At 35.1% G+C, this 18,178-nt stretch overlaps 1 protein-coding gene and 2 long non-coding RNA genes across 4 annotated transcripts in view; 1 reads left to right on the forward strand and 2 right to left on the reverse strand.

The window, feature by feature from the left end:
* Positions 1–346: 346 nt before the first annotated feature.
* Positions 347–18,178, reverse strand: part of LOC147395852 (NAC domain-containing protein 72-like) — a 45,815-nt gene continuing 27,983 nt past the window's right edge. Inside the window, exon 3 of the mRNA XM_086449558.1 lies at positions 347–496. Within this exon, the coding sequence (XP_086305684.1) occupies positions 347–496 (150 nt within the window). The remainder of the gene's footprint in view (positions 497–18,178) is intronic.
* LOC147395853 (uncharacterized) lies at positions 9,946–12,192 on the forward strand. 2 transcript variants are annotated; one of them, XR_015180675.1, is made up of 4 exons: positions 9,946–11,058; positions 11,172–11,351; positions 11,432–11,543; positions 11,829–12,192. It is a non-coding gene; the product is annotated as an uncharacterized LOC147395853 (long non-coding RNA). The 2 variants fall into 2 exon arrangements; XR_015180676.1 differs by lacking the exon at positions 9,946–11,058 and having other exon boundaries at positions 11,065–11,351.
* On the reverse strand, positions 13,313–14,463 carry LOC147395854 (uncharacterized). Its single transcript, XR_015180752.1, has 3 exons — positions 14,439–14,463; positions 13,922–14,287; positions 13,313–13,838 (listed from the first exon to the last, which is right to left on the reverse strand). It is a non-coding gene; the product is annotated as an uncharacterized LOC147395854 (long non-coding RNA).

Here is an 18,178-nt window from a genome sequence, read left to right on the forward strand (position 1 = left end):
CTTACTTTTTCCACCCCAATTTTTTTAAAGAAAATAAGTCAATGGTTGACAATAAGTATTTGGGGTGCTTTTAGCAAAAGATAATTTGGCAATAGAAGTTCTCTTTTTTTATTTATTTTTGTTTAGAGTGAAAAAAAAACATCGCATTCAATGCCAATCACAAATTAATAAACAACATAGTAAAAGACTCTACTTGCTAAGAACACCTCTTTATATTAATATTTACAAATGTAACCAATTTTTTTTTAACTTTTTTCACCTAACAGCACATGAAAGTCACTTGCCACGTCAAACCTAATGAGGGTAATTTTGTAAATTGGGGATGTATTCCCATGTTATACCAGATTCAATCCAATCCATCAACTTCGCAGTTCTCGAGATACTTAAAAGCTTCATCTAGTTTCACAATCCAATCAAATTCGTTGTTTGCATCTTCAGACCATTTTGCATGCCCACTCCTTATAATTCTACACAACACCAGTTCTTCAAATATCTCCTAAAATATCAAACATAAAACCAACAAAAAAAAAAGTTATAAAAAGGGGTGTAATTCTTAGTCCTAATAATTTGAATGCATACCCTTTTTGGGGTTAATTTATTATGAATAGGTCTACATAGTTTCAGAATCTCTTTTACCAAATAGGGAATATGTTTTGAAATTACAATGAATAGGTCTACTCACCAGGTCTACATACTTGGTAAAAATATTTATTTTGAATTAAAATGAATCGTGTGCTAGAACGGGAATTTCACAAATGTCAATGGACAATATTGTAAATCAGGCTTTCTAAAATTATGCATCAAAATATGTTTTGAAAATATTTATAGAATAGTCAATCTATGTATCAAACTTAATTTGTAGATAAGTTGTTGATAAAAATGACTCTTAACATGTATAGAAAAAATGTTAAATTTACTTTTAATCCTCTTTGATTTAACCAGAGTAAATTAATGACCCCTATTTTAATTTAAATTAAAAACAAATTAAAACAACCTTATTCTTGTGGTGTAAAGTGTACTCATGCATGATCCATGGGGTTTTCTCATTGTTGTCGATTTTGAATACTAGTCCTTGCTTGTATCCAATACACCTTTGTTCTTGATTCAAAATTTCCTTATTTCCACCATTAGTTTTCCACACACCTATATTTCCTTTTATACTTCGTTTGGATAAGGAGAACCTGGCGTAAGTCTTTCTCTATGAGCAAAGTAATATTGTTCTGTGTTATTGTCTCTCACATGTTCAAGTCCTGAAAAAATCATAAAAGTAAGTCATTATAGATTTCACTATTTAATTGAAAGGTGATATGATCGGGGTTAAAGTAGACCCTCAATCCACTAGAAACAAGAATAATTCTACTATTTTACAAAGGTGTGACCTCTTGGATCTTCTTCCATTATACAAATCAGCTCATTCAATAGGTCATTGAAAATTTGTAAGACAGAAGAAGAAGAAGAAGAAAAATAGTAATAAAACAGAAATATATGTATCCATAAAATGCATACGTACCTGGGAGCTTCCATGGTTCAGACTCGTAGACTTGGCAGTCCTTAATGGGGTATGGTTGAAGTATTCCCCCATTTACCCTAGTGTTGAGATGCTCCACTAACTCAATATCGCTTGGTGAGAATTTGAAGGCTACCATTCTCTTTCTCTCTCTCTCTCTCTCTCTCTCTCTCTCTCTCTCTCTCTCTCAAATGGAGACTAAGGGAAGAAGAATGAATGAATCTTCAGGATCAAAGTCCTATAAATAGCACTTGAGACATGTTAACATCATGTCATTGCATGTCGAGTCAGCAATGACAATGTTCAACCTAACACTAACTTGGAGTCATATTTAGTCCAAACCATAAAAAGGGTATCTCGATTATATGTCTATTCAACTTGATTGGGCCCAACGGCTGGACACTTTTGGCACTCTGACTTTTACTTATTATATATATATTTGCTAGATTTTTGTTTTTTGTTTAGGATTTTATATGAATCTAATCATAATTATAAATTACTGAAATTACTTGATTTTGGAGTTGAAGTTACTTGATTTTGATTTTGATTTTGAGAAGAAATTAAAAATAATTACTTAATATTTCATTTTTTTGGTCAGATTGATTTAGCCCAACAGCTGAACCACTTTTGATAGACCGGATCAATCATATGTGTCAACGAACTGGTCCAATTTTTAAAACATTAGTTTGATGTGGGGCACTCAATTGGACTCACTAATCCTATAAGGATTTTGGTAGATCTATATTATATATTTATAATATCATAAATAAAAAGTAAGCATTTATCTAAAGAATGATGATTTAATCTCACACCATCATAAGAACATCAAGAATAAAAAATAAAAAAAAAACAGGATTGCATTGAATTTTTCACAACTTTCGTTATTCAAATCATTGACTATATCCCTAAGTTTTTAGAGCCAGATCATTAGACTATGAAAAAGACATAAACAAATAAAAATTCCCAATCTAACTCCATCTTACATACAAATTGGGGTGGTGTTTGCTAAAGTTGATGTGGCAATAAAATCTCTCTAAATTTTTTTAGGCATTTTGATTGATCTATTTATATATTTATATTATCAGGTTTAAAATCAAAGCATTCATGCCTTGAGATTTAATCAAATATCCAATAGTCATGATTTAATGTCACACCACCAAAAATAAAATAGAGAGTATACATCAAATATTTGACATGGTTCATTGTTAATATGGTCGCCTACGTCCCAGTTGTCATAGGCAATTCCCCTTCCTTCCCAAACATTTGAAAACATGCTCACTGTACTCCATCAAATCATGTTTATTTGATTATCCCATATACTCGAGTCTCAATGATAATTGACTTCCCTCTCGTATCCTTTTCATGTCAAGGTTGGGTCACATCTCTCTGTTTTCTAACTTTGATCAATAGATTAAACAATAATATAATGTACAAATATCACTTATAGTTATGTACAACAATGTGCGCGAGGTGAGTGGACGAAACCTATTATGTTACCTTACCTTTTGGAATTTCCACTATGGGTCAAACCCATAATCCTCTCAATTTGTGATTTACCTTTTTCTTCATTTCTTTTCTTTTTTATATTTTATTTAGTGCAAATGGTGCCATGTAATTGCCCTCCATTCAACATTCCTTGTGAGAGGCCAACAATCAACTTCATTTATAACTCATAGTTATATGCAACGTCATGTTTTTTTTTTTTTCATGTTCGTCCGGGAGTGTATCAAACTTTTATATTATAAAAGCACAGGACCCACACGTTAGAAATGTCTCTCTCTCTCGCACATGTAGAATTGTCTCTTGGTGCTATTCATGTTGGGTTAATTTGTGGAATATACCAAACCTTGTACAAACATATTTACAAATATTGCAAACAGAGGCATCTGAGTTTCCTATTTTCTCCGAACCTAGTGAAAACTAAATAACAAAACAATTTATTTCATACCGATTCATGATTCAATATATATATTTTTTGCTTTGGCGGGCCGCACGTGATATCAAGAGAACTTTTTGTTCATATTTTCAAAGATTTGCCTCTGAGATTAGTTTCCTAAGAAAATAATTAAAAGAATATATGTATACCTAGGTGATTCCATGGTTCAAAATTGTAGACATCGCAGTCGTTAATGGGGTTTGATTCAAGTATTTCTTTGTTTATCTTTCCTTTGAGGTAGCTCAATAAGGTTGCATCCGTAGGTGAGAATATGTAGTGTGACATTGGAGGAACACAAACAATGACCCAATACATACTACCAGTCACTCTATCTCAATTGAAAACTTATGGGAAGAGATATTATTTGAAGGAAGTTTCCTTTTTTATAATACTTTTCAATGTACAAATCTAAGCTTCAATTTATTTACTGAATTTGCCACGAATGCATCTAAACTCCACTTCCATGAAAATTTATTTCCCCAACTCCATCTTAATACGATGGTTCAAAGTCCCAACCATAATAAGAGTTAAATATAGGCCCATGATGGACTTAGACCCATTTCAGGGAGTTCGGTTCCAAGAAGTACCTAGTCTGAGGGCAGTATGATAGGTGCACTTGCTGGAATGGACTCTCCCAAATCAGTCCTACATCATGAGTTGCAAGAAATCCTCGAAGGGATCGATTTAGCTGCCGCCCATCAGTGCACTCATATTGAAGTTCAATCTAATTCCCTTGTTGCTGTTAGCATCCTAAACAATGTGTGGAATCCCCCATGGCATGTTCATCATCTTTACTTGGCTATCTCAAGGTTAATTTCATCTTTCTATGAAGTTGTTTTCTCTCCCACGTGTTCAGAGAAATTAACAGGGCTGCTGACTTCCTTGCGTCACTGCAACTCGTTGTTGGTTATCATGTGCTGAATTGTAACTCTTCTCCTATTGATTTTTTGTCGATCCTTGATAAGGATCGTAGTGGTTCGCGGTTCCTAAGGTTGTAGCTGGTTTGGGTCTGGCCTTAACCCAGTTAATCTTCCAAAAAAAAAAAAAAAGTAACCCGTCTGATAACTTGCAGGACCAATTTCGGATCCTTCCAATCTGATAGTGATCTTAACCAATAATGTGTTGAAATATACAACTAATGTAAATTTACATTTTGCATTTCTTAAATCAAATCGAATTATAATGATGCTTTAGATTGGATCCAGAACAATACAGATCTTATCGGATTAATACCAATTTGGATCCAAATCTGATCCATCTTTATTATATGTCTAACAATAAATTTAAAAACTTGATCCACTATGGGTGTCCATTGAGGTGTTTTACTTAAAAGGGGGAAACCCCCAACTCTTTCCTGCAAATTTCTTGTGGGCACTCAATTGGACACTATAATCTAATTGATTGGGCTTTAAGTTTTGGTTAAGCTAAACTCTAATTTAATTATGTTAGTCAGGCTCCCAGTTAGACAAATTCATTTGGACACACCATGTGGAAGGAAACTAGCCATCGCCAGTCAACTAGTATGTGATATAATCAACTATTGTCTGTTTTTCCCTCCCAAGAGTGTGAGTTAGACTGGGCGGCGATTATGTCCCCTTGAAAGGTGTTGGGTTATTCAAAATCTTAATCCAAGCCCATCAAACTTGGGTTGAGATTAGGCTTCAAATTCTCAACTAAGACCAACTCCCAAATTGGACATATATAGATATAGTACTGCAAGGTAGAAGGTGATTCATGCATGTGATTGTGATTTAATATTGTCTTAAGAAAGATAAGAAACTCTTGCCTCGTGCCATGATACTTATTCCTCTTGCACACATCAAGGCACTTTTCTGGGCCCAGCCCATGAATGTTGGACTCTCCTCTCATGGGCTTTATGAAACAGATTGTTGGATGGATCATAAATGTTGTGACTAGATGCCAACCCACACACATGGAAACCCGATTATTGAAAATCAATCCCTTCAAACACTAAAGTAATTAATTTCAATAATCAAACCCCAAGAATGTGTTGTAAAATAAATACAAGTAATAATAAAGAAAGTAGAGAAAAGAAAACAACCACAACACAAGATATATGTGATTACAAAAATGAAGGTTTATACTTGGTTCCAACTCTCTGGTGAAATCCACTAAATCTCTATATCCACTAAATCCACCAAACCGTAGCACCAATCTCTAGTTAATGGGTCCACTTAACCGGTATCTAATTTTCAAGGAGAGGACAAGAAAATAATTATATAAGAAAATACAGCAAAATTAAATTTTGGACTGTTGTCACATTTGTGTCTCCTTATTTAGAACTTTCGGTTCATCTCCTCTCAAATTATAAATGCACAATGCGTCACACAATTATGTCATCCAACGTTGGACATTTGTATATATATATATACACCCTACACTTTACCTTACGCTTTACCAAATGTGTTTTGTCCTACATGGGTTAGAAGTTTTGGAATGGGCTGATTTTTGGTGAGGATGATCTCTACGATTAGAAGATCATCTTCACCAAAAATCGAGATCATCCTCACCAAAAATCAGCCCATTCCAAAATTTCTAGCCCCATGTTTACAAGTTGAAAAATCGTGGACCGTCCATTTTTTGTAAACCATTTTTTATGGGGCTAGAAGTTTTGGAATGGGCTGATTTTTGGTGAGGATGATCTCCTCACAAAAAATCAGCTTATTCCAAAACTTCTAACCATCTAGGACAAAACACGTATGGTAAAACGTAAGGTAAAGCGTGGGGTGGGGAATGGGACCCTATATATATATACAAAATGTTTCAACACCCAACATTTTGTCCAATAATTTGCCCAACATGTTGTCTTACATGGAATAGGCTGATTTTTTATGAGAATGATCTTTTAATCCCATGTTTACAAGTTGAAAAATGGTAGACCGTCCATTTTTCGTAAATCATTTGTGATGGGGTTAAAAGTTTTAGAATGAGCTGATTTTTGGTGAACTTCTAACCCATGTAGGGCAAACATGTTGGGCAAAATATTTGGTGCCAAACGGGACCCATCTATATATATATATATATATATATAAGGAGCGGCTCAGCAACCCTAAAGTTTGCCAAGTTTTGTGCCAAACATTTTTTGTAAATCACTTTTGATGGGGATAGAAGTTTTGGAATAGGCTGATTTTTTGTGAGGATGATCTTTACAGTGAAGAGATCATCCTCACAAAAAATCAGCTCATTTTGAAATTTCTAACCTTAATTTACAAGTTGAAGAATCGTGGACCGTCCAATTTTTGTAAATCACTTTTGACGGGGTTAGAAGTTTTGGAATAGGCTGATTTTTGGTGAGGATGATCTCCTCATCATAGACATCATCCTCACAAAAAATCAGCTCATTCCAAAGCTTCTAACCCATATTTTGAAAAATGTTTGGTACCAAACTTGGCAAACTTTAGGGCTACTGAACCGTCCCCATATATATATATATATGGGGGTGGTTCAAGGGCCATATGTAAAAACAAATGAAAAAACAATGATTTTTCAAAATGTGGGTTAGAGATTTTGGATTAAGCTGATTTTTGCAAAAATGGCCACTATGATGAGAAGATCATCCTCACAAAAAAACCAGTTCAATCAGAAACTTCTAAATCCATCAAAAGTGATTTACAAATTATTGATAAAAATTAATAAAAAAATCGACAGTCCACATTCTAAATCACTTTTAATGGGGTTAGAAGTTTCAGATTGGACTGATTTTTTTTTCCGGATGATCTTCCCATCATAGAGATCATCCTCACAAAAAATCAGCTCAATCCAAAATTTCTAACTCATATTTTGTAAATTTATTAATGTTACATTATTTTTTACATATGTTTTATCATATGTCCCTTTATATATATATATGGGTCCCGTTTAACAACAAACATTTTGACAAACATTTTGGCAAAATAGTTTTCAAAACATGGGTTGAAGGTTTTGGAATGGGCTGATTTTTAGTGAGGATGATCTCTATGGTGAGGAGATCATCCTCACCAAAAATCAGCTCATTCCAAAACTTCTAGCCCCAGTTTACAAGTTGAAAAATTGTGGACCGTCAATTTTTTGTAAACCATTTTTGATGGGGTTAGAAGTTTTGGAATGGGCTGATTTTTGGTGATGATGATCTCCTCACCGTAGAGATCATCCTCACCAAAAATCAGCCCATTCTAAGATCTCTAACCCATGTTTTGAAAAATGTTTTGCTAAAATGTTTGTTGCTGAACATTTCCCTATATATACATATATATGGGTGGGGTTCCGTAGGCACATAAAACTACTCATAAAGCTACAACATTTTTGTCTTATATGGGTGGCGTTCCTAAGACTCACATTGCGACTCACATCGCGACTCACCATTTCAGCCGTTCGATATTAGTTAAATCTACGGTCCAGATCGGATGTCATTTTAAAAACATTTGCAAAATAACGTTTTTTTGCATATTTGGAAGCACCTCCCCGTAAATCATAAATCAGATTTTGAAAACAAAACTTCGTCTTCTTCGTCTTCTACCCTCTGCATTCAGAACTTCAACTCCTCTTCTGAACTCTCATCTGATTCATTGTCTTCCTCTTCTTCTCACTTCGATACGAGCAAGATCCGAAGACGATCTGTCATCTCTTCGATTCCTTACTCGTTATTTGCGTTCGACTTCCTCTCTGCGTTCGACGACACACAGACCAACAGATCTGAGTTCGGACGACAACCATTGCGTTTCTGACATCGTTTGCGACGGCACCGACGAACCATTCGACTTCGTCTTCACTCTCTCTCTCTCTCAAAGGTAAGAAATCACAAACCCTTCTAACCTTTTTTTTTTTTTTTTTAATTTCATGTTTTCTTTGCTGAGTTTCTTGCAATCAATCTCCATTTTAGTGTGTTGTTGGGTAGGAAACGTTCTATTTTAAATTTCATTATGTCTTTGTCGATTTCAACCATCAAGAACCTCAACTCAAACAATGATTCATCATAGTATTTAGCACTGCAGGGAGAGCCAGCAGAGAAGTGAGTTTGGGGGTTTGGTTAGGTTTGTGGGTTCCAGGTGAAGGTATAGATGAGAACGAAAAACAGTGAAATGGGAAAAATGGGGTTTCGTCAATTTTAATAGAGAGATGGGATCAGAAACCATGTCCTTTATGAAGTATTGAAACACCTCAGGTTTTGTCCCTAGTTTAACCATAAAAATTACACATTTCATATTTTGAAAAAAGATTTAGATCTGATGTTCAGTAATGTTAAGAAGAAAAGAAAAAAGAGTAGGAATGATTGGGTAGATGTTTAAGGAATTGTAGTTTGTTGCTGTTTGTTCTGGTAAAATTTTTAGAGGGACATTTGATCCCCATCTTTGCATATTTTCAGATTGCCCGTTCTAACACGGCACTTAGTGTGAAGGCCGTGTTAGAAGACATTCCTAACCATGTAAAGGCCACTATAGGGGGTATGTCACAAGAGGATCCTCGACTACAATCTCTTCAAAATGATTGCCTGACTCATGAACCTAAATGTTAAGCTTGGTTCAACAGAACGAGGGTTGAAATCCCTATCAAACTCTTGTAGAATGGTAATTTAGTCACCAAGGTCTTATTAGCGGTCTCTACGTTCAATTGTTTGCTAGGTATTGATATTTGATCTTTTATGTTTATTATTTTGTTTATAAGGATTGGTGAGAGTTGGTTCTCTTGTTGTTGGATTTTGAATTATGGGCTTTGTCAGTGCTTTTGAGTTTCTATATTATTGAATTTGTATCATTTTCTATTGAGTTTTTGAATTATTAGCTTTTTCTAATTCGTTATTTCATTGAACGTGGATCATTGAATATGCATTGGTATGATTGAAGATTTTCGTTTTCTTTGACTACAGGATTTAGATTTTAATTTTATTGTATCGGAATGCGGGTTAATGAATTTGAGTTGAGGAATTCTTAATTTATATTAATTTATTCTGTTTATGATTAGTGTAGTTCAGAGAAATTTATAGCATTTCTTTGGTTTGGCTTTCCATCAGTTCCTCTCTTTTATTCATCCAAGTTATATATATATACTTATCGTGGGTGCCCCCTCCCCCTCTGGGTGAGACTAATCCTACGGTCACACGCACAGCCCCCTTGGAAATTCCTACGTGCAACGGATTGAGTAGAGTTGTCTCTGTCGATAATCCATCCAATTCAGTTTCAAAGCATATGTTCATTTCCCAGAAAAATAGTGATGTCTTCTAGTTGAATCCTTCCTACATTTCTAATACTTAATTTAATTTCAAACTATATGTTTATAGACTTGTAAAACAACACAGACATCAATGGAACTTGGCAACGATCACCACTATCGGTATCGGACACTAATATTAAGTTCAAACGCTGTGATCCAAACAATCCCAAATGTTATATACAGTCTACGCCATTTATTAAGAGATATTAATAAAATAAAATAAAATTTCCATCTAAGTGTAAGTTGATAAATGTGAAAATCAAATCATATGAGCACTATGTAAATAATAGCTGAAACAGGATATTTGGTAAAAGAAGATTTGGTTCAATCAGAATGCCTATGTGCTCAACGAATGTGCAAAACAGGTATTAACCCGTCCAAAATTTCATACAATGGAATAATGTAATAGTTGTTGTATTCCCATGATGAATATACAATGGAATAATGTAATAGTTGTTGCGCGTATCTGGGATATATTGTTGCATTCACTTCCCCAATTTATTTATTGTGAACTTTTGATCAAATGGAACAATTTGGGTAGTTATCCATGCAGTTCTCTTCTCATGTTGGGTTTGATTAGCCTGGATTTACACAATCTTTTGGGTTGTAAATGTAGCTTGGTACTCTGCCAAGATATTATCTCAATAATAGACTTAACATTGAAAATAACTGATACATGCATTTTTTTTCCCTTCTCTTGTATCGGGGCTACCTCGCCCTCCATTTCTTGGTTTTCATAAGTGTATAAACACTCCATTATATCTGGATATCCTTCTTTATATATGCCATACCTTCTCACAAAGAGGCCACCATTGATCATTTGCCTTATCCCTTACCCATACAACAACTCTTGGAATCTGGGTTGAGAAGGAACCTTCATTATGGGTATTTTAGCAACACTTGACTTGGTACAGTCATTAATCAATTTGGACTCATAGGCTTTGAAGTGAAACCACTCTAGGAAATTCAATCTTTTCCTAGCACAGGCATCTCAACACTTCTGACTTTCCTCCTTTTCTTGTGAGACACATGGAAAACTGCTATTAAATGCACACATATGTATACAACTCTATATCTTCTATTTATTTATACCAAAAATTGACTTAGTTATTTACCATGGTTGCTTATGTATGTTTATGTTGGTTTTCTAATCATTGCAATTGATTAAGACATCAATGATGAATTACTTTAATCCCCAATTGGTTTAGGCAGATTCTAATCCCCTCATGCATATTTTAATCCCCAATTTTTTATATTGGGAAATGAAAATTTGCGGGATTCATTACACATATATGGGAGGATTCATTGCTATGTTCCGTAGGAAGGCTTTCTTGCATTGGTACACTGGAGAGGCAATGGATGAAATGGAGTTTGCATTGTTAATGTTTTAGATGTTGGGATGATGATGGTATGTTGGCAAGTTTACAATTTAACAAAGTGCTGATTTTCTGTTGGTTGGTAATATTAAAACTGTTGAAATTGTTCTCTGATGCTTTCACTATGGATAATGTGTTATGTCAGCTTGTGCGTTTCGGACTCTTGAGAACCATTTTTCTTTTTTGGGTGCATGGTACTTTTTTGCTCAATCACAACAAGGAACGTTACCTTGTTGGGGTTAAGGGGAACCTAGAAGTAAACGACGAACATAGATACAGATGTCGTTGTAGTTGAGGTTCGAGAGACAAACCGATTGCATGCTAGGTACTGTAATGAGATTGTTGTTAGGAGTAGAAACTTTTCTATTGAAATGTTTTGATACTTAACCATGAAATTCATTTCAGGAAAAATTGGGTATGGCATAGTCAGTGAAGCTCTAGCTTACAAGTTACCGTTTGTGTTTGTGTGTGCTTGTGTCTCCAACGTTTGCATTCTGAATTATATAAGATACAAGAGGTAAAAGTCCATCACTTATAAATTTGCTTATGATTTCATCGTCTACAACTAGAACACATCATACCACTTTACAATAATTCCCATTTTACTTCATATTCGAAGTTTGACAGATTGTAGACATCGAGGATTTAGTAGCAATTTCCAAAATTTATAAATGTGTTGTTTTTAGATTATGTTCCCTTTGATCTGCTGTTTGGAGTTTGACTGTCTTCATTAGTGATGGACTGACTTCATTCTGACTCCTTCCAAAATATGATTGCATGCCTTCATGTTGATAACTTGCAGAAAAGTTGCAGATAGGCCACGGGATCCTGCTAAGTTGAGTGAGATTGCTGATGTTGTAGCAGCACTTTCTATTCCAGTTATAGTAAATGGTGATGAAGATTTGCTATGGCCTTGATGGGAAAGGTCACAAACTGTTTCCAGCCTTATGACAACTCTCTAGGTTGTACGTTGTATATTAATGAATGAGCAGTAACCAACTATAAAACAATACTTATGTTGGTAATGTAAATAGGATAAGAGATGATGTTGCTGGCCATTAGCAACACTTATGTTGGTTATATTGTTCATTTTTTTTTTTGCATTCCTATAGTTTGTTTTGAATCTGTAAAATAAGGAAAGTGGTTGCTTATTTTTCCATTGTGAACTATTCTCTATAATTTAAGTTTTGGGAAGTTTTGGATTTTTGTACTTCTTATTTTCTCATTAATTAGTCATGTGGTTATAGTTTTGTTCAGTTTTTGTATTTGCTCGAGATTCAGTTCAAGTTGAAGAGTGCAATACATCTTTTGTTCCAACTCTCTCAGTGTTCTCTTGAGTTTAAAGAGTATTATTAAGTATTCCTTATTTATTTCAATAAGTACTGTTATTAAGGATTCTCTAAATCACTTATGAGAAGATTTACTCAAGTATCATCACGCCTCAAATAAAGAAGCAAAGTCCGTGACATTGGATTCTACATTGTTAACACCCTCAGAGATGTATTTCCCCCAAAACCACTAAGAGAAAAAGAATGGATAGATATTGCCTATAGTGTATGAGCACTATGTTTTATTGTGAAGGAGACTGAACCCAAAGTGATTCTTAATGTGGTAAGCGATTGTGATGTTTTAGTGGATTAATGATTCAACTTACATACGTTATTAGGACACTACTAATTGGGTGACAGGAATCTGTTCTGATACTTTGATGTAAGTGTGAATGTCGCATTTGGACTATATTGGTCCTATATCCTTACTTATTTGGCCATCCTTGTTAATGGTTTTTCTATTAGCTTTTCCTATGAATGTGGTAAGCGATTATCAATGTTTCTGCTAATATGGGCTTGAGGTGGCTGTCACATGTCAGGCACTTTGCATGAAAAGGCTGCATTGGAACTTTTTATAAATTTTTATCTAAGATTTTTAGATTTTATTGTTTTAATTATTTTTAGTGAAGCATTATGGAACAAAGAAGCATGGCAGAACTGTTGTCATTGTTTGATTTGTTTAAAGATGTACTAATTCATGGTGACAAGAGGCAATGGCAATGCAAGTTGTTTTGAAAATTGAATTTGGAACTAGCTTCAACTTGCATAGTTTGAAGCCTTTGCACAATTTGCTTTTGTTTTTGATAAAGTCATTATTCTGTTTTACATCTTGTTTCAAGTGTTTTGGATTTGTTGGGTGGGTTCAATTCACAAAAGGCCTGAGTTTATGTTAAAAAATTATTGAAATACTTAGTTTTCTTAACCAAGCATGATTGGTCTTCAATAGAATATCCCCTTTTATTATTGTACCATTCTCATCAACAACATCATAGGTTAAGGTATAACCCTTTGAGCAATGGATTTCCATCCCATCATTACAATACTCACAATCTCTACACAAGTTCACATAAGTTCCCATTCCAACATGATTACCACTTTTAAAATGTTCAACATTGGAACCAACCTCTTTGACAATTCCAACAATCTCATTGCTGCAATCCAATACATCCTGAATAATTAGTTAGAATGATTTCAATGGGCATAGCAACCCCATTAACCACAACTAGACCAACATAAACCAATTTTTTTAGCAACAATAAATGGTACAAACTTCACTAACAATGATTTGAACTGCACCCAGTATGAGAGTCAACTTATTGGAATGGAACTTTGCGATCTCCTGTTCAAGTACAACTTCATCGAATCAAGGGTAACTGAATAATGAGAACATTTGTCAAGTTAGCAGAACTTGTCTATTTTCATGGTGTGGAAGCTTGAATCTCCCGCTTTCATGGTGTCTTGGTCTTTGGTGGGGAAGGAAGCAACTGCACAACATAACAAATTTCATCACCCAAACTCTGCGCTATATAACCAAAGATATAGAAACAAACCGGGATTTTGCCATTACCTAATAACAAGAGATCAATGAGCTGACAAATCCAAAGCCTCCTGTTACATGGGGAGTGACTTTCTTAGGTGCTAGTTGAAGCAACCCAATCGCAACCACCAAATCCATACCAGCTTTTACGAGAGCCAAGGTCCTATCATTTGATTTTTTGAGTTTGTTGCAGTATTGCTCGTTCTACATTCACGAAGGCGGTAAAAAAAGAACCAATCTTTGGAATAAAAAATGGAGAAGGAGAAGATATGATAGGGTCACACTCTTAAAACAAGTCTGCACTGTCAAGCTAAACATAATTGATTAGCTATCAATGTTCTTGAGATCCTTCTCCAACTTCTTCATTGATGCTGAAAGCCTTCCAAGTTCTGCAAGCTTCATATAGAAAAGAGAGGAACAAAACAGACAGTTCAAGTTGGGGATCATATTGTGAATGGGTATTCAATCAAAAGCTAAAACGTTCATTTATTCACAATCCTATGTATAAAATCTTTCTCATTGAAGCTGGAATGTAGATGGTACAAACCTCAACCAAGGTGGTACAAGCCGAGCAAATACACTTAGATGGAATTTTTATTTTATTTTATTAATATCTCTTAATAAATGGAGTAGACTGTATATAACATTTGGGATTGTTTGGATCACAGCGTTTGAACTTAATATTAGTGTCCGATACCGATAGTGGTGATCGTTGCCAAGTTCCATTGATGTCTGTGTTGTTTTACAAGTCTATAAACATATACTTTGAAATTAAATTAAGTATTAGAAATGTAGGAAGGATTCAACTAGAAGACATCACTATTTTTCTGGGAAATGAACATATGCTTTGAAACTGAATTGGATGGATTATCGACAGAGACAACTCTACTCAATCCGTTGCACGTAGGAATTTCCAAGGGGGCTGTGCGTGTGACCGTAGGATTAGTCTCACCCAGAGGGGGAGGGGGCACCCACGATAAGTATATATATATACTTGGATGAATAAAAGAGAGGAACTGATGGAAAGCCAAACCAAAGAAATGCTATAAATTTCTCTGAACTACACTAATCATAAACAGAATAAATTAATATAAATTAAGAATTCCTCAACTCAAATTCATTAACCCGCATTCCGATACAATAAAATTAAAATCTAAATCCTGAAGTCAAAGAAAACGAAAATCTTCAATCATACCAATGCATATTCAATGATCCACGTTCAATGAAATAACAAATTAGAAAAAGCTAATAATTCAAAAACTCAATAGAAAATTATACAAATTCAATAATATAGAAACTCAAAAGCACTGACAAAGCCCATAATTCAAAATCCAACAACAAGAGAACCAACTCTCACCAATCCTTATAAACAAAATAATAAACATAAAAGATCAAATATCAATACCTAGCAAACAATTGAACGTAGAGACCGCTAATAAGACCTTGGTGACTAATTACCATTCTACAAGAGTTTGATAGGGATTTCAACCCTCGTTCTGTTGAACCAAGCTTAACATTTAGGTTCATGAGTCAGGCAATCATTTTGAAGAGATTGTAGTCGAGGATCCTCTTGTGACATACCCCCTATAGTGGCCTTTACATGGTTAGGAATGTCTTCTAACACGGCCTTCACACTAAGTGTCGTGTTAGAACGGGCAATCTGAAAATATGCAAAGATGGGGATCAAATGTCCCTCTAAAATTTACCAGAACAAACAGCAACAAACTACAATTCCTTAAACATCTACCCAATCATTCCTACTCTTTTTTCTTTTCTTCTTAACATTACTGAACATCAGATCTAAATCTTTTTTCAAAATATGAAATGTGTAATTTTTATGGTTAAACTAGGGACAAAGCCTGAGGTGTTTCAATACTTCATAAAATTGACAATAAATTTTTATGGTTAAACTAGGGACATGGTTTCTGATCCCATCTCTCTATTAAAATTGACGAAACCCCATTTTTCCCATTTCACTCTTTTTCGTTCTCATCTATACCTTCACCTGGAACCCTAAAACCTAACCAAACCCCCAAACTCACTTCTCTGCTAGCTCTCCCTGCAGTGCTAAATATTATGATGAATCATTGTTTGAGTTGGAGTTCTTGATGGTTGAAATCGACAAAGACATAATGAAATTTAAAATAGAACGTTTCCTACCCAACAACACACTAAAATGGAGATTGATTGCAAGAAACTCAGCAAAGAAAACATGAAATTAAAAAAAAAAAAAAAAAAAGGTTAGAAGGGTTTGTGATTTCTTACCTTTGAGAGAGAGAGAGAGAGAGAGAAGACGAAGTCGAATGGTTCGTCGGTGCCGTCGCAAACGATGTCAGAAACGCAATGGTTGTCGTCCGAACTCAGATCTGTTGGTCTGTGTGTCGTCGAATGCAGAGAGGAAGTCGAACGCAAATAACGAGTAAGGAATCGAAGAGATGACAGATCGTCTTCGGATCTTGCTCGTATCGAAGTGAGAAGAAGAGGAAGACAATGAATCATATGAGAGTTCAGAAGAGGAGTTGAAGTTCTGAATGCAGAGGGTAGAAGATGAAGAAGACGAAGTTTTGTTTTCAAAATCTGATTTATGATTTACGGGGAGGTGCTTCCAAATATGCAAAAAAACGTTATTTTGCAAACGTTTTTAAAATGACATCCGATCTGGACCGTAGATTTAACGAATATCGAACGGCTGAAATGGTGAGTCGCGATGTGAGTCGCAATTTGAGTCTTAGGAACGCGACCCATATATATATATATATATAGGGTCCCGTTCAGCACCCTAAGTTTTACCACACACTTTAACAAACGTGTTTTGTCTTACATGGGTTAGAAATTTTTGAATGGGCTGATTTTTGGTGAGGATGATCTCTATGGTGAGGAGATCATCCTCACCAAAAATCCGCTCATTCCAAAACTTCTAACCCCATCAAAAATGATTTACAAAAAATGGACGGTCCACGATTTTTCAACGTGTAAACATGGGGCTAAACATTTCGGAATGGGCTGATTTTTGAGGAGGATGATTTTCTAATCATAGAGATCATCCTCACCAAAAATCAGCCCATTCCAAAACTTCTAACCCATGTAGGACAAAAAACGTTTGTTAAAGTGTGTGGTAAAACTTAGGGTGCTGAACATTTCCCATATATATATATATATATATATATGGGTCGCGTTCCTAAGACTCATATTGAGACTCACATTGCGATACACCGTTTTGTCTTATATGGGCAAAAATGTTTGGAATGAGCTGATTTTTTGTGAGGATGATCTCTGTGATGAGGGGATCATCCTGGCAAAAAATCATCCCATTCCAAAACTTCTAACCCCATCAAAATTGATTTACAAAAATTGGACGGTCTATAATTTTTCAACAAAAATTGGACGGTCTAGAAGTTTCATAATGAGCTGATTTTTGGCAAGGATGATCTCCTCACCATAGAGATCATCCTCACAAAAAATCAGCCCATTCCAAATATTTTTGCCCATATAAGACAAAACGGTGTGTCGCAATGTGAGTCCCAATATAAGTCTTAGGAACGCTGTTCTATATATATATGGGTCCCGTTCAGCAACAAACATTTTGACAAACATTTTGGTAAAAGATTTTTCAAAACATGGGTTAGAGGTTTTGGAATGGGATGATTTTTGGTGAGGATGATCTCTACGGTGAGGAGATCATCCTCACCAAAAATCAGCCCATTCCAAAACTTCTAGCCCAGTTTACAAGTTGGAAAATCGTCGACCGTCCATTTTTTGTAAACCATTTTTGATGGGGTTAGAAGTTTTGGAATGAGCTGATTTTTGTGATGATGATCTCCTCACCGTAGAGATCATCCTCACCAAAAATCAGCCCATTCCAAAGCCTCTAACCCATGTTTTGAAAAGTGTTTTGCCAAAATGTTTGTAAAAATGTCTGTTGCTGAACATTTCCCTATATATAGGGTCTCGCCTAACAACAAACATTTTGGGAAAACACTTTTCAAAACATGGGTTAGAGGCTTTGGAATGAGCTGATTTTTGGTGAGGATGATCTCTACGGTGAGGAGATCATCCTCACCAAAAATCAGCTCATTCCAAAACTTCTAGCCCCAGTTTACAAGTTGAAAAATCGTGGACCGTCCATTTTTTGTAAAGCAATTTTGATGGGGTTAGAAGTTTTGGAATGAGCTGATTTTTGGTGAGGATGATCTCCTCACCATAGAGATCATTCTCACCAAAAATCAGCTCATTCCGAAACTTCTAACCCATGTAAGACAAAACGCGTTTGTTAAAGTGTGTGGTAAA

The sequence above is a fragment of the Akebia trifoliata genome, chromosome 8, assembly GCF_017979445.1.
Source record: "Akebia trifoliata isolate Shusen 1 chromosome 8, ASM1797944v1, whole genome shotgun sequence".
NCBI lineage: Eukaryota > Viridiplantae > Streptophyta > Magnoliopsida > Ranunculales > Lardizabalaceae > Akebia > Akebia trifoliata.